At 40.9% G+C, this 21,651-nt stretch overlaps 1 protein-coding gene across 5 annotated transcripts in view; it reads right to left on the bottom strand.

Moving 5' to 3' along the window:
- Nucleotides 1–21,411, bottom strand: part of ascc3 (activating signal cointegrator 1 complex subunit 3) — a 556,691-nt gene extending 535,280 nt beyond the window's left edge. For 3 of the 5 annotated variants that reach the window (XM_060849581.1, XM_060849604.1, XM_060849610.1), the window contains exons 1-2: nucleotides 21,359–21,411; nucleotides 13,941–14,091 (exon numbers count right to left, since the gene is read on the bottom strand). In XM_060849581.1, the coding sequence (XP_060705564.1) occupies nucleotides 13,941–14,030 (90 nt within the window). In that variant the 5' untranslated portion in view covers nucleotides 14,031–14,091; nucleotides 21,359–21,411. Of the gene's footprint in view, nucleotides 1–13,940; nucleotides 14,092–20,823; nucleotides 21,068–21,358 lie in introns of those variants that run through there. The other 2 variants (XM_060849588.1, XM_060849596.1) reach the window with 2 other exon arrangements.
- Between the last annotated feature and the right edge of the window lie 240 nt (nucleotides 21,412–21,651).

Below are 21,651 nucleotides of genomic sequence, written 5' to 3'. Positions count from 1 at the left end.
TGTTCAAGAAAAATAACATGATTTCTTTATTGAAATTATTAGTAACTCATTTAAGGTCCCCAGCTGTTGTTCTTCTTTAAGCTTTTGCTGATCGTCATAACCTCAATTCTAGAACCATCCCTCTGAGAATTTTTGCAAATTCTCCACTATTAGCTCTCTAACAAAGTTCAATAAGGTAAACAGCGCTCTTAAATCAAAACCAAATTCAATACAAGTTTAGCATAATTTCTATGAAATTGGGTTGTTGACAAATAAATCCAATAAATCTAAATATTTTGGATAAGATTTGATTTTGGTAGGGTTTCTGGATCTGATGCCTCAGCTTTGGTTAGGATCCCTAGACAGTACAAAAGACAAGCAATTCAGCCCATCATGTGTGTATGGCTGAATAAACTAGCCATCCATTCTTAACCCATTTTGTCCATAGCCTTGCAGATGCAGGCTTCACGTCAGATCCAGATTCTGTTCAAGTGAGTTAAGGATTTCCACATCAACCTCCAAACTGCACAGCAAATGCCAGATAAACTATTACCCTCTTAGTGAAAGAGAGATTCATGTCTCCAATAATCTTTCTATTAAACAACTTAAAATGTGTGCCCCCTGGTAACAAATCTCTCATCTTGATGAAAATAGGTGTCTCCTGTCCACTCTATCCAAGTTCCCCTGCTTTGTCCCCTCTGTTCTAAGGAAAACAACCCTGGCATCCCTGGTCTATACTCACAGATGTAATTTTCAAGCCCTGGCAACTTGTGTAAATCATCTCTGTCCAGTCTGTGACGTGGTGACCAGAACTGGACACAGATAGAATTCCAGATGTAGCCTATCTTAAAATATAAACAACAATAAATAATAATAATAACAATAATAATAGCTGTAGTCTAATACAGTCTTAGCATTACATTCTTGATCATGTATTCAGTACTTTGCCCAATTAAGCAAATCATCTGTGCCTTAGTGACAACTTATCTACCTGACCTGCCAGCTTCAGACACCTGTGGACATAAGTTTTCTTGGCACCTCCTTATTGTGTATTGTCTGGTGTTCATGCATTGTTCTGTCCCATTGCATCCTCCCTGCCAATCTATGCCTTTGAATCTTCACGTGGCCATTTATAGGTTGTAAACCCATCAGTTTTTCTTTATCTATCAAGCTAACTTACTCAGTATCCATAGGCAGGGCCATGCACAGAAGAGAAAAAATAATGTTCTACTTAATAAGTGTATTGCAGCCTTCAATACACTTGCATCATCTTGCAATTGTCCAGTTTGAAACCCGTTTACCATCTTTCCACCTACTCAACCAAACTATTGGCAACATCTTCCAGTCGAACACCATCATCCTTACTATCACTTAGACAGTCAGTTTGTGTCATCTACAAATTTCTCAATAATGCTTCTCACAATTTAATCTAAAATTGTTAATATATTGTCCTGATTCATAGCCAGGGTTGAGGACAGAAACAGTGGCAAAAGCTTCTGGCAAGGGACACAAAATGGTGGTTTGGGTCTTTTCCATTTGGAAGAAAAACTCTAATCTGCAACATGACGGACATGCTAACCCAGATTTTTATCAAAGCAGTGATTCCCCATCATAGTAAAAATGTCAGAAGTAGACAGAAATCATAAGTGTGCACCCTTTGAATGAGTGGAAATGGAGTCAGCCTGGGATTCACGCAAAAACGGTTAACGGAAACAGGTGATCATCAACACCATGACTACTGTGGTGTGATTTTGGTAGCAGAAATGTCTCAAACCCAAAAGTATTTGGATTAGACCAGGTACAAACATGAATAACCTTTGTAGATAAACTTGGATAGTCAGGGTGCTCCTTTGGATCTGATCGGAGTACAGCTGTGGAGGCATGAAAAAAATGCATAGACGTATTAAGGCTGCCAAAAGAATCATAAAAGTTTTTAAAGCCATTACAACTTCAGGCCTTTTAATGTTCAAGAAGAAATTTGGAGTTAAGAAAGTATGAACTTTAAATGAATCTTTCCGTTAACAAAAAACTGAGCACTTCTATTATTAGATTAATGCTGCCTTGCTGATATCTAATGGAACCATCGAGACTGTGGGTCCCTTTCAATTCAGTTTTATTACCACACCCAAGCGGTCTTAGACTGTTCGCTGAAGGACAATGAATTCCAACAACTGTTGCTCTTGAACAAAAATGTTTTCATAAGGCTTTGAGATGATGAACTTAGTAAATGTTTGATATTTTAATGTCTTTGCCTGTTATACACTTAATTTATTAAAAAAAATTCTCATCTATGCATGGCCCTGCCCATGTAGATACTGAGTGAGTTGACGTGGGAAGTGAAAGCGCAAAGATTGTTAATCACCAATGACAGAATTTGCTGGAAAAACACATGCATCAATGCTAAGTTAATCAGAAGAGTTCTAAATGGCCATGTGAAGATTCAAGGATGTAGTTTGGCATAGAAGATATAGGGGGGCATTATCTTGGAATAGTGGATTTGATGGGCCCTGGATTGGCATGGATGGGACTTGGAGTTTGTGTGGAGGCATTTCGAGCAATGCTGAGTCGGAGGCAGTTTTTGAATTTGTTTTCTGTTAAATCTTCACACAGTGCCAATGTCTCCTGTGTAACCCATAATAGTCGTCAACAACCTCGACCCTCAACCCTCATTCTGGAATCACAGCCCATTTCGCAGGCAGCCACACAACCTGCATTACTTTGGAACTGACCTTAATGCATATGAGAGGCAGGGGAAATTAAAACAAAAAAGACAGAACAAACAGGGATACATGACAAGACAATGCTAGGGTACAGATGACATCAAAATGGAACTCCATAACAGCAATAGCATGGGGTTGGATACATGAGAAGGGACAATGGAAGATAACAGCATGGTTGACAAAACAAGTACTTCATAGAAAAGGAGATATTGTGATTTTGGAAAGTGCATAACCAGCACAGTAAGCACTGAAGAGATAGAAGGAAGACAATTTTTTGGGAGAGAAGCGAATGGAGCCACAAAGCAAAATTAATTTGGATCGTATGGTGAACCCCTTTGTTAATTAAACCAAATACCCAGAAAAGCTCACCTCCCTTGTAATCTGTTAAAATGAGTGACAGAACTCCCAAATTCCACTATTTCAAGAAAATAACATCAATTTATTTTTCAACTCGAAAAGTGAACATTAAACAACAACTATTCACAACTCTAAGGCTCCTTTTATTACCTGCCTCCAACTCCATAACAAGAAGACACAAAATTACAGCAACTTAATTTCAAAACTACACAGCCGCTGTTGTCTTTTGTGACTTCACTCTTCTAGCTGCTGGATTCCTTGGGTAGTTGTCTTCTTTTTGTTTTTCTTTTACCGCTAGTATGTTTCATATGAAAAAGGTACCTTTGATAGAGAGTGTTTCCGAATTTCTTGGATCAGTCTTGATGGCAGTTGCTCTCTTTGCGATTTCCAAAACGTCCGCATTTTTACATCCTCAACATCAGATCTTCTCATTGATTCAATGTTTGGCAAAACAATAAATTCAAATTCGATTGAGTTTTATGATGCTGGGGCATAATTTAAACTGATTGGTTAAATTCAAATTGTTGTCACAACAACAACCAACTTAGGAATCCATTTCATAGCCAAATGTTACATATTTTCAATTCTCTAGTACTCGGAGACTGCTATCTAGTCATATACACAGGTGCTTGTAATCGCTCAGTTCAGAACAGCACTTACTTCCTCTTAAAGGTACAGTACACACCTTCAACTTCAACTTCATAACATCCCCCTACCCAAAGAAAAAATGAACCATCATAGTGAAAAGATTGTTTTTTTTTCCCTAATTCTTAAACTCACTACAATGGAGCACATAGATCATTAATCCAAGTTATACTTTCATATTAATTTCTGCACACATATAACATTGGAATCTGTCCAATCTTATCTGTACTGTTTCCTTTAAATCAGTGATAACACATCTACTATCACATTTTTACTAACCGCAGCAATTACAATTTGTAAATTAAAAGTCTATAACATAACACTCCAATGTAATAGTCTAATATTTTTGTCTTTAAATCTTTCCAAGAATGTGAGAGATTGTGGTCAGTGTGCATAACTGTTTCCGAAACATTGTTCGTCACAAACATTAAAAAATGTTTAAGGCCAGTACCAAATGTCGTAATTCTTTTTTCGGCAATAGAGTACTTTCTCTGGCAGGTGTTGAGTTTCTTTGAAAAGTAGCCAAGTGGCCATTCAATTCCATCATCATCTTCCTGTAGCAGTACAGCTCCAACTCCTGTATCACTAGCATCGATTGCAATTTTGATGCATTTCAAAAGATTTGGTGTAGCTAAAACAGGTGCAGCGGTTAATAAAGTTTTAAATTCTCAAATCTCTCCTGGCATTGTTCTGTCCACTGAAATTTTGTTTCTTCCAAAAAGAAGAACACTGCAGCAGAATCCACTTAGTCCTAAAAATCAAAGCACATTTTCTTTGAGGATGGTCGTGGAAATTCCTCAATGGTATTCGTCTTCACATTCCTAGGGGTCAACATTCCATAACAGACGTTATGTCCCAAGAACTTCACCTCTGCTTTTGCAAATTCTGTTTTCTTTAAGTTTATTGCCAGTCTTGTTTCTCGTAATCATTCAAAAAGCTCTGCCAACTGTATCTTGTGATCTTTCCATGACTCGCTTAAGATCACTACATCATTCAGATAAACTGCACAGTTTGTTAAACTGGCCACAACTCTGTTCATGAGTCTTTGGAATGCGGTTGGTGCTTTCTTCATTTCAAAAGGCATCATTTTGAATTGATTGTAGCCTATTTGGGGTTACAAATGCAGAAACTTCTTTGGCTTTCTCTAATGATGAAGGGCTTATGCTCGAAACGTCGAATTCTCTATTCCTGAGATGCTGCCTAACCTGCTGTGCTTTGACCAGCAACACATTTGCAGCTGTGATCTCCAGCATCTGCAGACCTCATTTTTTACTTAAAAAAGGTACCTGCCAATAACCACGCAATAAATCCAATTCTGTGACGTATCTAACTTGTCCAACTTTCCTCGATACAGTCCTCCAATATTGGATAGGAGTCGGATTTTGTTATGGCATTGACCTTCCATTAGTCCACATAAAATTGTTGAGTCCTGTTAGGTTTGGAAACTATCACCATCAGCAAACTCCACTCACTGACTCAGTTCAAGGATATCTTCATTGAACATCACATCCACTTCCTTCTGGACCTGTGTGGCTTTAAGAGGATTAAGTCTGTATGGGTATTGTTTTATCAGAACAACATTCCCTACTTCCACCTCATGCACAATAGTACTAGTCCTCCCCATCTTATTCCTGCATATGTCCTCATACTGCTGCAACAAACCTTTCAACTGGATTCTTTGAGATAAAGCTCACCAAACCTATCCCACTGCCTCAAGGACTTCATTATTTAAAGTATTTTGAGGCACATCAAACTCCACGGCATCTGGATTTGATTCCTCACCTCACAGGGCAGTATCACCTGTTTCTCCAGTTCCCCGTCTCTACATTAAAAGATTTCACATGACATACCTGAGACCATTTTCTTCTATCCAGCATCTTTACCAGATAGTTTACCTGTCTCAACTTATTCTCAATTTGATAGGGATCATTAACCTGACTTTGAAGGGATCTCTTACCACTGCTAACAATACTAATACATCATCCTCATGGGAAAACATTCAAATTTTAGAGTTTTTATCTGCCACCTGCTTCAGTCTCTGCTGTGCCCTCTTCAGGTGCTGTTTAGCTATTGCACCTACCTGATTTAATCTCTCCCTCACCTCCAATACATATTCCAAGTATGAGATCTCCAACTTCAGGGCTGTAAATTTTTTCTTTAATTAATACCCTCTCACCTCATGTCAAAATATTAACTCAAAAGGAGTAAAGAGTAGATTCATTTGGGGGCATCACAAATGGCAAACAATACAAATGGGATAACTTTATCTCCAATCACTTGGGTAATCCTGACTGTACACTCTTAACATAGTCTTCAGCATATGATGTCACCTTTCCAAAACTCCTGAACTTGGCATTCAGGATGGTATGAGTAAAAAATGAGGTCTGCAGATGCTGGAGATCACAGCTGAAAATGTGTTGCTGGTTAAAGCACAGCAGGTTAGGCAGCATCTCAGGAATAGGGAATTCGACGTTTCGAGCATAAGCCCTTCATCAGGAATGAGAGAGAGTAGCCAAGCAGGCTAAGATAAAAGGTAGGGAGGAGGGACTTGGGGGAGGGGCGATGGAGGTGGGATAGGTGGAAGGAGGTCAAGGTGAGGGTGATAGGCCGGAGTGGGGTGGGGGCGGAGAGGTCAGTAAGGAGATTGCAGGTTAGGAGGGCGGTGCTGAGTTGAGGGAACCGACTGAGACAAGGTGTGGGGAGGGGAAATGAGGAAACTGGAGAAATCTGAATTCATACCTTGTGGTTGGAGGGTTCCCAGGCGGAAGATGAGGCGCTCCTCCTCCAGCTGTCGTGTTGTTATGTTCTGCCGGTGGAGGAGTCCAAGGACCTGCATGTCCTCGGTGGAGTGGGAGGGAGAGTTAAAGTGTTGAGCCACGGGGTGGTTGGGTTGGTTGGTCCGGGCGGCCCAGAGGTGTTCTCTGAAGCGTTCCGCAAGTAAGCGGCCTGTCTCACCAATATAGAGGAGGCCACATCGGGTGCAGCGGATGCAATAGATGATGTGTGTGGAGGTACAGGTGAATTTGTGGCGGATATGGAAGGATCTCTTGGGGCCTTGGAGGGAAGTGAGTGTGGAGGTGTGGGCGCAAGTTTTACATTTCCTGCGGTTGCAGGGGAAGGTGCCGGGGGTGGAGGTTGGGTTGGTGGGGGGTGTGGATCTGACGAGGGAGTCACGAAGGGAGTGGTCCTTGCGGAACGCTGATAGGGGAGGGGAGGGAAATATATCCTTGGTGGTGGGGTCCGTTTGGAGGTGGCGGAAATGACGGCGGATGATACGTTGTATGCGGAGGTAGGTGAGAACCAGTGGGGTTCTGTCTTGGTGGCGGCTGGAGGAGCGGGGCTCGAGGGCGGAGGAGCGGGAAGTGGAGGAGATGCGGTAGAGGGCATCGTCGATCACGTCTGGGGGGAATCTGCGGTCCTTGAAGAAGGAGGCCATCTGGGCTGTGCGGTGTTGGAACTGGTCCTCCTGGGAGCAGATGCGGCAGAGACGAAGGAATTGGGAATATGGGATGAAGTTTTTGCAGGGGGCAGGGTGGGAGGAGGTGTAGTGCAGAGGGCAGGGTATGCGCTTGATTTAAAGTGCTGTATGCCTAAGCTATCCATGACTTCCTTAAAACAGCCTCTCAGTAAAATTAGACCTTTGGTCTGACTGAATTTCTCCGGGTAGCCCACACCATGTAAAGAAAGACACCAACTCCTCCAGTGCCTTTTTTGCCTTAATACTCTAATGGAATTGCTTCCGGAAATCTGCTAGAGACATCCATTATGATTAGCAAATACTGGTTCCCACTTAGTTCTCGGGAGGGACCTACACAATCAATCATAACCCACGTGAAAGGTTCTTCAAATGCTGAAATTGGCAACAAAAGATGCTGTTTTTTTATTGCCTGTGTATTATCTACCATTTGGCACTTATGACATATATGGCAAAATTTAACCACACCCTTGTGCAGTCCAGGCCAACAGAAGTGCTTTTGGACCTTAGCCTGAGTCATCTTCACACCTAGGTGACCTCCTACTGGTAACTCATGCTACCCAAAACACTTCCTGTCTGTAGGCTCTCGGCAACACAATCTGATGTACTTCTGCCCATTTCTCCTCTGCACTAATCTGTTGTGGTCTCCATTTTTGTCTTTGGATTCCATCTTTAAGATAATAACACTCAGGAATACATTCTGATTCCTCCCCTGAGCATGCATCAATATAGATTGTTTATTGTCGCGTCATTCTGTTGCAAATCCATTAGCCTTTCAAGACTAAACACTTCTGCTTGAACCTCTAGCTGTTCAGGTTTTTCCTGCACCATTTCATCAAACAGGGTGTCAGCTAACTAAACCTCAACTCCTCTGTCTTTCTCTTTAGCTTTTGCTTCGTGCTTTGACTTACGACAATGAGATCTTGTTACTATACAACCGGGAAAAATTCCCAGGTATTTTTCTTTTAACTCAGTTCCCTGGTGTTCCCTTGGCTTCTCCACAACAAGGGGTGTCACTCCCATCTTGGATCCTGCTAAATCGTTCCCAAGAACCAACTGTATTGCTGGAACTGACTGTCAATTACTCCCACAGTCACTTTCACAGACTTGATTTGGATCTCAAACCTGATCTTTTGGTGGGGAATGCTAAAGTTCTGTCCATCTATTCCACAAATTACCACTCTCTTGGTAACATGTCAGAAAGAGTGCAAATACGTTCATCTCTTACTTTTTGAGACTGATTAGATCCCATATCTCTCAAACTTATAACTTCTTTCACTTCTCCCTCGGTCTTCTTGAGTAAAGAAGGTGAAGTCTTTATATAGAGATCAGGCACTAACTCAATACCCAGCCCCTGCCTAGGCTGTGCACTCTCCTGCAGCTCCTTGACTTGTCTTGAGGTTTCCTTTATTACTTTCACTAATGCCACTAGCTTAGCTTCTTTTACCACATCTTTTCCTGCAATGATCAGCACTGATTTTACATGTCCCACCTTACTACAGTGTAAACACCTAAGGCCTTTCGCCTCTGTTCTACCCTCTCGTGCTTCTTTTTTCACCTGGGGAGAACTATTACCAGTGTGCTTGAATCTTTGTTTTCAAGTGTAGGATCTCCACTTCTTCTAATTTCTATCCCTTATAGGATGAATTTCTTGCCGAGTGCTAAATTTTGCCTTATGCACCAATGTATATTCATCTGCCATCTCTGCCACTCTCACTTGAACTTTCTGTTCATCCACACGAATGCTTATCTCTGGAAGTGAGTTTTTAAACTCACCCAGTAGAATAATCTCTTACGGCCACATGGGTCTGATCTATTTTTAAAGGTTCATGCCCATCTATCAAAATTACTATGTTTAATTCTTTCAAACTCAACATAACTCTGACCTGCGTCCTTCTTTGGTTCTGAACTGCTTTTTATATGCTTCTGGTACCAATTCATAAGCACTCAAAACAGCCTTCTTGATATCTGCATAACCTCTTGACCCCTCATCTGACAGCGCTAGCTCTGTCTATCAGCTTAGTCTGAACTAGCATTATCCACAAGGTCTCTGACCACTCCATCTGGGAGAAAAGTGAGCAACTGCAGATGCTGGAGATCAGAGTTGAGAGTGTGGTGCTGGAAAAGCACAGCAGATCAGGTAGCATCCAAGGAGCAGGCGAATTGATGTTTCAGGCATCTGGAATGAGTGGGTGGCCCAAGAGGGCTGAGAGATAAATGGAAGGAGGAGGGGGGGGTAAGATGGGAATGCGATATGTAGATGAAGATGATAGGTGGTCAGAGAGGAGGGTGGAGGAGATAGGAAGGTGGCCAGGTAGGACAGTTCAAGAGGGCAGTGCAGATTGGAAGGTTGGATCTGGGATAAGGTCGAGGGAGGGGAAAATGAGGAAACTGGTGGAATCCACATTGATCCAGTGTGTATTCTTGAAACGTCAACTCTCCTGCTCCTTGGATGCTGTCTGACCGGCTGTGCTTTTCCAGCACCACACAAACTCTGATCTCCAGCCCTCACTTTCTCCTACATAATTTAAACTGAATAGCTAAATTCAAATTGTTGTCAAAACTTCAGCTAAAACTCAGGTATCCATTTCCAGCCAAATGTTACATATTTTCAATTTTACAGTACATTCTAGGATTGCCATCTAGTCATATACTCAAATACTTGTAATCTCAGTTCAGAACAGCATTCGCTCTCAAAGGTACTGTACAAACCTTTAACTTTATAACAGTACAAAGAGGAACTGGGGAAAACAGAGATGTGACAGTAACAGTGATGAAAGATTGTCTGCTATATGGAATGGAGTCATTGCTGATAACAGTTGAACTATGAAGAAAAATTGGAAAGGTTGGGCTCTGAATGGCAAAAGTTGAGAGGATCACATACGCACACACACAAACAATAAAGTGCCAGACAGTAAGATAGAATACACAGCCACAATCCTGACTGTCAAAAGGTGCATTTCTATAGAACCATATTAGTTACAGCCTGAATAGTAGTGAATACACTAGTGGTACATATCAAATTTAATTCATGTGATTCCTTGTGAGGACACGATTTATTTTTCAGAGTCTTGTGGGCACAGAAGTCTAACTTTCTGAAGAAAATGAAACGAAACATTCAAATTTCAGTGAATCATTAGGTCAGGCAGCCTCAGTGCTAGACTGCTCCATGTGACCTTTAAGAAGCCATTGTTCAGCATCTGATAACTGGTACTTCAAAATAATCTAGGAGCCAACCAATATAACAAAGCCAGAGTAAAACGCTGACAACATTAATCTGAAGAATCCTGTTTTTTTCAAAACAAAAAATAATTTCCCTTGATTACAATTTCTAATCTGTCATTGGAACAGAAATGTGGGGTCTCATGAGTTAAAGCAGCTGTCATTTTTATAAAGTAACACAAAGAACTTATCCTTATAATTCGATTAGTTCTGAATGTTTTCAATATCTTATGACAGTGGAGTCAACAGGCCTCTTGGGATGCAACAAAGGCTTTTTAAGTGAGAGAGGAAAGAATGACTCTGCCCACCAGTTCTGAAGTCCAGCTAAAAATGCAAAATTTTGCACTTAACTGGAAAAGAAGCTCATTTAAACAACTTTATCAAAAGAGAAGACATGAATAAATCAGGAAACAATGAACCGGCTAATCTACCAACTCGGGCCAACTCAGACATATTAGCGGATATTTCAGAAAAGCTGTGATTCAACAAAAACACAGTCACAACTAACTTGCTAAAAAGGAAATTTATGTTTGGCAAATGGAATTTTGAAGAACTGACCGAGAAAGTGTTTCAACTTATTCAAATCATGTCGGCACCACTGACTAAGAACAAAGAACAAAACAGCACAGGAACAGGCCCTTCAGTCACAGACTCAAATGTACAGCATGGAAACAGACCCTTCAGTCAAACCCATCCATGCTAACCACATATCCCAACTCAATCTAGTCCCACCTGCCAGCACCCAGCCCATATCCCTCCAAACCCTTCCTATTCACATACCCATCCAAATGCCTCTTAAAATGTTGCAATTGTACCAGCCTCCACCACATCCTCTGGCAGCTCATTCTATACACGTACCACCCTCTGTGTGAAAAAGTTGCCCCTTAGGTTTCTTTTATATCTTTCCCCTCTCACCCTAAACCTATGCCCTCTAGTTCTGGACTCCCCGACCCCAGGTAAAAGACTTTGTCTATTTACTCCATCCATGCCCCTCAAATTTTGTAAACTTCTATAAAGTCACCCCTCAGCCTCTGACGCTCCAGGGAAAACAGCCCCAGCCTGTTCAGCCTCTCCCTATAACTCAAATCCTCCAACCCTTGCAACATCCTTGTAAATCTTTTCTGAACCCTTTCAAGTTTCACAACATCTTTTCAATAGGAAGGAGACCAGAATTGCATGCAACATTCCAACAGTGGCCTAACCAATGTCCTGTACAGCCGCAACATGACCTCCTAACTCCTGTACTCAATACTCTGACCAATAAAGGAAAGCATACCAAACACCTTCACTATCCTATCTACCTGCAACTCCACTTTCAAGGAGCTATGAACCTGCACACCAAGGTTTCTTTGTTCAGCAAAGAAAATATCCTTTTTATACAGCAGTTAACTCGTCTCAGTGTTATGTGAGGTTGTTGCCAGTGTTGGTGGCATGGTTCATGAGAGTACTGACAATAAAGTTGTTAATTTATCAACTGAGGAGATTTTTTTGAGATCCCGCCAATAGACAAACTGTTAAAGAGCTAAATATCAAGTAGAAATCTCAGCTTTCAGAGTGTCAGCATCACCTGCTTTCATAACAACTCCAGATCAAATAGCTGGTTCCAATTCAATATGTTAGGAAACAGATGTTCTTCAAGATGCTGCAAATCAGAACCAATACTTATCTGACTAAATATTCATCCTGCCTTGACGTACCTTGCAGAAGAAACACTTCCTCACATTTTGGGGAATTGTTTGGCCATGAAAAATATATGGATCCATCAGCACAAATGAAACAGCAGTTATTGAAAGAGAAAGGCATACATTATGGATGGGATGTATTGGTTGAACCCCCATATGGAACTAACTACAGGAGGCTAGAGCTGGTCTTCATGCATATAGATGAGATTGATGTTACAATCTGCTCTGAAAACAATGATCCATCTCTCAAGACAATGTTAGAGGAGAAGACAACAAAGTACAAGCATTTGAAGCCAGTCTAACAAAAATTGTTTGGTACTAAAAAGCTTAAAATTTTCAGTATTGTGATGGGAGCCTAGGCCAAGTTGATCGAAATGAATGACATACTGCTGTTTCAAAAGAAAAAAAAATGACAAACTAAAAGACCTTTGCCAGCTACATGTCAAATATAACTCTTTTACTGTATTTGGATGGTTAGGATTTTTATCTATTTTTAATTATTTTTATTCCATGGCGCCCAATTTCATTGCACTATTTTACTTGTTATGCACTTTTTTTTAATCTACTGATTTATCATGATTTTGTTGTCATGGATTTTTATCTTGGGGTTTAATTTTAACCTTTAGTTATTTTAGTAAACAAAAGGTTATATTTTAATTGTTTTTACATTGGTGAGATTTCAGAGAAGATTTATGTACTCTGTTAACCTAGGACTGTTGACGTGTTTTCAAACAGTCTCTCCTTTGAGAATATTTTCCTTTCCCATTTCCCTTAAAAATTGAGGTTTCATTGTGAACGGGCCACTTAAACTTGAAAAACACCTACATGTGATGTTTGATTATAGTGGAACATGTAGATAAAAGTGGATAAGGCAGCACATGGGATACTTGCTTTTATTAATCAAGATAGAGTTTAAGAGCAGATAGGTTATGCTAGAATTGTATAAAACATTACTTAGGCCATACCTAGAATACTATGTGCAGTTATCCACATTATAGGAGGGATATATGATTACATTGGAGAAAGTACAGAGCAGATTCACCAAGGATTTGCCTGGGCTGGAAAATTTTCGCTCCGAAGAGAGAGATAGGATAACCCGGAACATTTTCGTTCAAGCAGAGGAGACAGAGGCAATGGACATAATTGAAATGGTAGAGGGAGGAGGGTGGGTAAGGGCATCGATAGGATAGACAGGCAGAATCTTTTCCCCTTTGTCAATGAACAGGAGTATGGATTTCAGATAGTTATATGCAGTTTCACTGATGAAATCTGAACAATTAGGTATTGATTTCTTAATATAGAAATTTAACACAAGGACAGGAGGAAAACTAGCACAGACTTGTCCTTTCAACTATTCCGCAGAGTTTGGATGTAATAAATAGCTGGCCATATTTTCCGGATTGTAATTTTATTTTAATTACAACAACACTTGGAAACCAATCAGGTTTGCAGTGCTTCAATTATTCTGTAGAAAACTGGCCAGTAAGCAAATCATTTATCCACCCTATTGTCCAAGGAAATAACAATTGGGATTTAATATCCTCGAAAAAAAGTGTAAATACTATGCATTTTAAGTTCACATGAGTAGTGTTGGCCCAGTCTAAAGATAATCACTTTATTACAGTACATACTTACAAGTCCCAAAACCATTCTTCAGGAGTTCAAAATACACAGTCAACCCTGTTAGTCTTTACAATTGAAATCTTGAAAAATCTTCAGAGTTAAAATGTATACTAGCACAAAATATTCTTATAATACAGACACAGTCTCATCTCTGAATCATTATCTTGAATGCATTTGTCTTTTCTTGGTTTTAAAGTGGATTGGATTGGAATAGAAAATGTTATTGCAAAAACCCACCATCAAGTCTGAAGAATCCACAATATATTCATCTTGTCTTGTGACATTTGAGAAGGAGCGTAAAGCTCCTGTTAGACGAGGTAGTTCCATTTAACCTTGATTCACTGATCCATAGGAAGAATAATCAATATGCCACTGGGATTCGCAAAATCTGCAGGCAAAACAAAAATGGCACGAATGTGAAATTATTTAACAGAGATACTGAGATTTTCAATAAGGAAAATATAAACTCTGGTAGTTATAGCTCAAATGCAGTTCAGTTGGTCTATCATATCACTATGTAATGAAACTATAAAGACAGACACATGAAAACCAGAATAATGACCAATTGTATTCACTTTTAAAATGGTGCATGAATCCCATTACTGGTTAGGTATGTGAATGACAAGCAGAATTCATTTACTAACAAAGTAAATAATGTCTATACTTTGATTGATATGTTGCACAAAAAAACCGTGACAATTTTCATTTTATCAAAATAATGCACTGTGCTTGCTGTACATCTATGATTCTATAGCTTTGTTTATATTTAGAAGACCTGACTGGCAATGTCATTAGTTGAGCTGCATATACCCTCAGCCTGCATTTTAGTGCAGTGTTATTGTTTGCTACTACAGATAGCAAATTCAATCCTGAAGGGACTAGTAGCAGCTGTCTTATATCTATAAAAAGAAACAATATTCACCTATATTAGGTAAAATGCAAAATCAAAGTGTACATCCAGACATTTTGTAGCACGCTACTTTGCATTATCTTCAATCTAAAAACAGTGCGCATCTATAGCATTAACAATTTAAAATAATTTGCTTTTTATAACAATGGTCTTTCACTTTCCAAACAGCCTAATGCAGAAAGATACTTATTAAGCCAGACAAAGCAGAAGGTCCAAGATTCCATTCCCAGGCTGGACCAAGTTAGTTAATTTAAAGGTTAGTGGTACAATGTCATAAATGGCCTTAATGCCCCAGAGAAAGGGAGTAAACTAGTGTCAACCAGGATTCCCAACTGAAAAAACATTCTTGCATGATCAGCCCTCAGTAGTGTCCGATGCTGATGACGAAATATTGGGGACTGAGCACCTACTAGTTGATAAGCTTTGCCATGACTCTTTCCGAGGCACAGCATTAACTTTCCATTAGTCAATCCTTCAACCAGTCAGAAAAGGCAAATGGGATATGCAAAGTCTATTATGGTTCTAAATGTTTTCAGTTCTAATCAAAGACTTAAAACGCAAACATTCGTTCACCACTGATTCTACCATATCTACTGAATGTCTCCAGCATTTTTTACTTCAGCTAAGAATAGAAATAACCAAGGGTGAGAGTAGTGAAAATATGGTAGTTTCCAGCCTAAAGGAACAACATCTAAAGGATCCAGAACTTCAGGATAGTGGGATAATGCTTCCAAGTACTAAGCCCCACACTGATTTTACCAGTATTCTCTGCAACACACACTACAGCACTTCAGTTTCATCTTCTAATATCTCCTAGTGTTGCTCAGTGCCATATTTTCTTTGAAAGTTCCTATGACACACTTAAGATATTTTAGCAGACCGAAGGTACCATATAGTGAATGGAGTCAGTTAGCTCAGTTGGCTGGATGGCTGGCTTGTGATGCACTGTGATGCTAACAGCATAGGTTCAATTTCTGTACGGGCTGAAGTTGTAATGAAGATCACTCCTCTGCAACTTCGGTGACCTTCCACCAGTCATCCCTCTTTCTAATGAGAAAGGCATGTGGGGCTGAGTAACTGAAGTGTTATGGTCTGGTAAGACTATGGTGGCTTTACCTTTCTAATTCAAAATAAAATAAAGGTCACTCAACTCAAAACTGCTGCTGGCAGACCTCATGAGTTTCTCCAGCAATTTCTGATTTTGTTTCAGATTTTCAATGACCACAGTTCTTTGCCTTAGTGAAATATTAAAAAGGCATTTGGTATGACTGAAACCGGGTAATCCATTTATGACTAAGATGACAAGAACTTTTTTTCTGATTCAAGGGCTGTGAATCTTGGGATTCTATACCCAAAAGATAGGAAGCTCAGTCTTTTGATATATTTAAAAGTGGAAGCTAATACATTTTTGATTATCAATGGTGTCAAGGGTTTGAGGATAATGTGGTCTTATTAATGGCAGATCAGGCTTGACACAGTGAACTGCCTACCCATCTTCCTGTAAACAATAAAGGAGGCCATAAATTGATACTGAGGAAGAAAGTTGAGACTGCAGCAAGTTATTATTGGACTGATCAAGTATGCAAGAAAGGACAAGTGTTTCTCTCTCCACAGATGCTGCCAAACTTGCTGAGTTTCTCCAGGATTCTCTGTTTGTTTTAGATTTCCAGCATCCACAGTATTTTTCTTTTATTAAAGTGACAAATGGAAATCAATACAGAAAAGGTGAGGGGCAATAAATGTGACAAGGAGAAATAAGGAACATAATATTCCACAAATAGTAAGATTCTGTAAAGTATGGTGGAACATTGGAGACCACAATCATGACTCCAGCAATGGATTTTTTTTTAAGTTAGAGATTAGATTGTCTAGGCTTATTTGTTTTTTAATCAGAACACTTCGTCTGGGGAGATTTAATTTGTGTATAAAATTATTCAAAGCCTTATAAAATGAATAGAAGAAACTATTTCCCATTAGCAGAGACGTCAATAACCAGGTTGGAAGTGTTGGAATAACAAGTGTTGGAAATAGCAAAGGGAGTTGAAGATGATGAGTTATTTTTAGTCAGACAGGTGGGGACTTGTGTCATTCAATCCCTACAGTATGGAAACAGTGCATTCAGCCCAACAGGTCCACGCCAACTTTCCAAAGATCATCCAGACTCATCCACTACCCTGTAACCCTGCATTTTCCATGGTTAATCCATGTAACTTACACACCCCAGGACATTATGGCCAATTTAGCATGGTCAATCCACCTGACCCGCACATCTTTGGACTGTGGGAGGGAACTGAAGCACCCGGAGAAAACCCACACAGACACAGACACAGAACATCTGTGTGAAGCTTCCACAGTTAAAGGTTGGAATTGAACCTGGGTCCCTGGCACTATAACGCAGCAGTGCCAACCACTGAGTCACCATGCCACTGAAAGAACAAAAAGACAGCCCCTGAAAACATTTAAAAAAGAACACAAGGATTTATAATTGAAGTGCTGAACCAACAGGACCCAGAGCTGAAAATTAGGTTTAGAGCAGTTACCTGCTGTACCCTAAACGTGTGTGCGTTTCCACAAATGCTTGTTATTGGTTAAAGCAGCCTGGAGCCCAAGGAAGGCATTTGTGAATAATTGTGTCCACAATGACTCAGAATATTCCTAAGGGATCATCCAGTGAAACTCAATGGGTGGAACTGAAAAATGAGATTGAAATGATCATTTTGTTGGGTTGTACGATAGTCCTTCCAATCGTCAGCATGGAATTGAGGAGCAGATGTGTATGGAGATCACAGATAGCTGTAAGAATAAATGGGTTGTTACAATGGGGTTGCCATACTTTTAAGCACTTAGATGGGGACAAATTAGTTAACTGCATTCTACTACAGAAGGGGTAAAACTCGACATCCTCTTGAAAAAAATAAGGCAGGGCAAGTGACTTAAATGTTAATGGGGGAAACACCTTGGGACCAGTGACCATAATTCTATTAGTTTTAAAATTGTTATGAATTCGGGAAAGGCCAGTTTTGATGAAATGAGACAGGAACCTTCAAAAGTTGGTTGGGAGAGGCTATTCGTAGGTAAAAGGGATGTCTGACAAGTGAGTGGCTTTCAAAAGCGAGATATTAAGTATACAGGGTCAGCATGTTCCTGTCAGTATGAAGGGCAAGGCTGGTAGGAGTAGAGAGCACTGGGATGACTAGAGATATTGAGGCTGTGGTCACCAAACAAAAAAGGCATATGCCAGGTACAAACAGCTGGAATCAAGTGAATCCCTTGAGAAACAGGGTATAGTACTCATCAGAAGGTAATCAGGAGGTTAAAAAAAGGGGGCATAAGACAGATAAGGGAGGAGAAAGTGAGGACTGCAGATGCTGGAGATCAGAGCTGAAAATGTCTTGCTGGAAAAGCGCAGCAGGTCAGGCAGCATCCAAGGAGCAGGAGAATTGACGTTTCGGGCATGAGCCTGATCAACATCCTGAAGAAGGGCTCATGCCCAAAACGTCGATTCTCCTGCTCCTTGGATGCTGCCTGCGCTTTTCCAGCAACACATTTTCAGATAAGACAGATAAGGCAAAGGAGAATCCAAAGCGATTCTCCAAGTTTTTCAAAGGCAAAAAAGAAGAATTAAGGAGAGAATTGGGCCCCTTAAAGACTAACAAGATCATATGTGTGTGGGACGAGATCCTAAATGAATACTTCTCATCAGTATTTATCATGGAGAAAGATAGAAACTAGGAAACTTGGAATTAAAACAGTGATGTCTTAAAAAGAGTACACATTACAGAAGTACTGAAGGTCTTGAAACACAAGGGCAGATAAATCTCTGGGACGTCATCAAGTGTAAACCAGGCCATTGTGGGAAGCTATGGAAGAAACTGCAGGACCCCAAGCAAAGACATTTGTATCATCGAAAGCCTTGGGTGAGATGCCAGAAGACTAGAGAGTAGCTAATTTTGTGCCATTATTTAAGAAAGGTGGTAAGAAAAAGGCAGGGAATTACAGCCCGGTGAACCTAATGCCAGTGGTGGGTAAGTCTTTGGAGGGGGCTCGGACAAGCAGGATCTAAATGCATTTGGAAAAGCAAGTACTTATTAGGGATAGTCAGAATGGCTTTGTGCATGGACATTGTGTCTTCCAAATTTGATTAAGTTTTTAAAGTGGTGACAAAAAAGATAGATGAAGGTAAAGCTGTAGACATTATTGGCATGGACTTTAGCAAGGCCTTCAACAATGTTTTGCATGGTAGACTGGTTAGTAAGGTTAGATCACATGGAATCCAGGGAGAGCTAGCTAATTAGATACAAAACTGGCTTGACAGCAGGAGACAGTTGTTATTCAGACTGGAGGGCTGTGACTAGCAGTGTGCTGCAAGGATCGGTGCTGAGTCCACTAATGTTCATCAGTACATAAACGATTTGAATGAGTATACAGGATGCTATTAGGTTTTCAGATCACGCCAAAGAAGGCGACTAACAGTATAGCAGGATATTGATCAACTGGGATAGTTTGCTGAGGAATGGCAAATGGAATTTAATGCAGATAAATGTGGGGCATTGTATTTTGATAAGACAAAGCAGTACAGGACTTACACAGTTAATGGTGGCCCTGGAGAGCGTTGTCAAACAAACAAACCAAGGAATTCAGGCACATAGATCCTTGAAAGTGGCATCACCAGGTAGACAGGGTGAAGACGACAACATTTGGCATGCCTGGCTTCAGCAGTCAGAGAACTGAGTACTGGAGTTGGGTTGTCATGTTACAACTGTACGAGACACTGATAAGGTCACATTTGGAGTACTGCACATAATACTGGTCACCCTGCTATACCGAGGATGCTAATAAACTGGAAAGGGTGCAAAAAAAAATTTACAAAAAATGTTACTAAGACTGTAAGATTTGAATTATAAGGAGAAGCTGGTTAGACTGACCTTTTTTTCCCCTGGAGTGTAGAAGGTTCAAGTTTGTGAAAGCATGAGGAGCAAAAATAAGGTGAATAGTTAATCTTTGTCCCTGCATATGGGAGTCTAAACTACAGGGAAGCTTATGGTGGGGATGGGGTTTAAATGGAGCCCATGGGACAACTTTTTCCACACAGAGGGCAATGCATATGAGCGAGCTGCTACAAGAAGTGGTAAAGACTGGAGACACTCAACATCTGGGGAGACAGAAGAATGGCTGGCATTTCAAGTCCCCATAAGTGGAAACATTAATTCTGCTTTTTTTTTCCCTCCACAGAGGCAGTTTACAACATTTAAAATACATTTGGACAGGTACAAGGAGAGCAAAGGTTTAGAAGGATATGGACCAACTGCAGGCAAATGGGTCTAGTTCAGTTTAGGAAACCTGGCCGGCATGGATGAGTTGGGCCAAAGGGCCTGTTTCTATGCTGTATAACGTTATGACTTCAATAACATAAGCTCCATAAAACAATCAAGGATGGAACTCTAAATGCAGACTTGGAATGTATTCAATAGAATTTGGGTCCTCAGAGGAGTTGAGCATTATAATATAATTATTACAGTACAGAAGGTGCCTTTCACATTCATGCTGGTCATCTTCAGGAACAAGTGACATGCTTGCTTCCCTACCCTCTCCCCACATACACATACATTCCTCCTCTTCAGATCTTCAACATTTGGCAGGAATATACAGCTAAGGACACGATGACCCCAGCTATAATCTTACTGAATGGAGGAGCAAGTTTGAGAGGCCAAATGGCCTACTCCTGATCATATTTCCTACATCCATCTTTCTAATGTTGAGGGAGAGGAGATCTCACTACTGACAATCAAAGCAAAATACTCAGATTATGCAAATGTAAAATAAAAAGAAAGTGCTGGAGAAACTCAGCGGGTTTGTCAGCATCTGTGCAGAGAGAAAAAAAAACAGCTACTATTTCAACTCTCTATAACTGAAACATTAATTCTGTTTCTTTCTCCACAGATGTTGGAGACCTGCTGAGATGCTCCACCACTTTTAACATTTTTTTTATTAACTCTGTTTGATGGTGCATGTAATCCTAACATTGTCCTATAAATCTCGAGGCAAAACTGGCCAGTACCAGTGATTAAACAAGCTTATGCTCAGAGTTCAAAGTTTCCAATTCAGCCAAGTGTGTCAAAAATCCATTATATAAATAAGCCACGTAAATCTCTGTTCCACTGAAACGTATTCAAGCACTGAAATAATAGCAGAGTCAGAGGAGAAACTTACAATCGTTACAGTTTTAGTTAATACCCTCTTGTCAGAACAAATCCGTTAAAAAACAAGCTTGTAAAACATCCGGTGAATTTCCCAAAAGTGAAACAAAAGCAGATCCTGAGAGAGATTAAGTACCATGTTTGAGCAACGTAGGGTTCACGATGTTTTTTTTTGCGTAGATGACAAAGCGGAGTGGCGGTAAAAACCCTGACAGATATAGCAGGGGCTCAGTTTCATTCCTGGATAGCCACGTCCGTGCCCTCCCTCAGCTGTCACCTTTCAGCTGGGAGCATGCGCATCGGCTTCAGGAACCGCAACGCCCACCGGGATTTGTAGTTTTCCCCCACCCGGCACACCAACCTCAGTTTCTCTTTAGGCCACACACCACGCTTGAACACCTCGCTCTGACTGATCCGCCTCCCCGATCCGTCCCCCAGCCACCCACCTCCCACCTCCCACCCTCCCTCGGCCGGGAAACCACGCAGCTTGTTTAAGACCACCGGTCCCCGTCCACCTCCTGCCCATTGTACAGTCAGGTAATACCTACCGCAATAAACTCCTCGCTGCCAGACGCACCGTGACCGACTGCTCTGGCAGCCACTACCGTTACTGCGTAAGCCTGCGTGTTAACCCCGCTTCGGGAGGGTTAGAGGGAGGGGCTGAAAGGGGAATGCGCTCGCTGGGGGGGGGCGGGGCTTCGCTCCGGCCGCGTGCAAGGAGCGGGGCGTAGGACAACGCGTGCGACGTCAGCCGCATTCTCTTGGCGGTTTGGAGCGCGAGTGGTTCGACGTTGGCGCATGCGCTGTCGGTGTCCCCAACCGAAACTGAAAGCGGGATCTG

Source organism: Hemiscyllium ocellatum, chromosome 3, assembly GCF_020745735.1.
Source record: "Hemiscyllium ocellatum isolate sHemOce1 chromosome 3, sHemOce1.pat.X.cur, whole genome shotgun sequence".
Classification (NCBI taxonomy): Eukaryota; Metazoa; Chordata; class Chondrichthyes; order Orectolobiformes; family Hemiscylliidae; genus Hemiscyllium; species Hemiscyllium ocellatum.
This window is presented reverse-complemented; position numbering and strand designations above follow the sequence as displayed.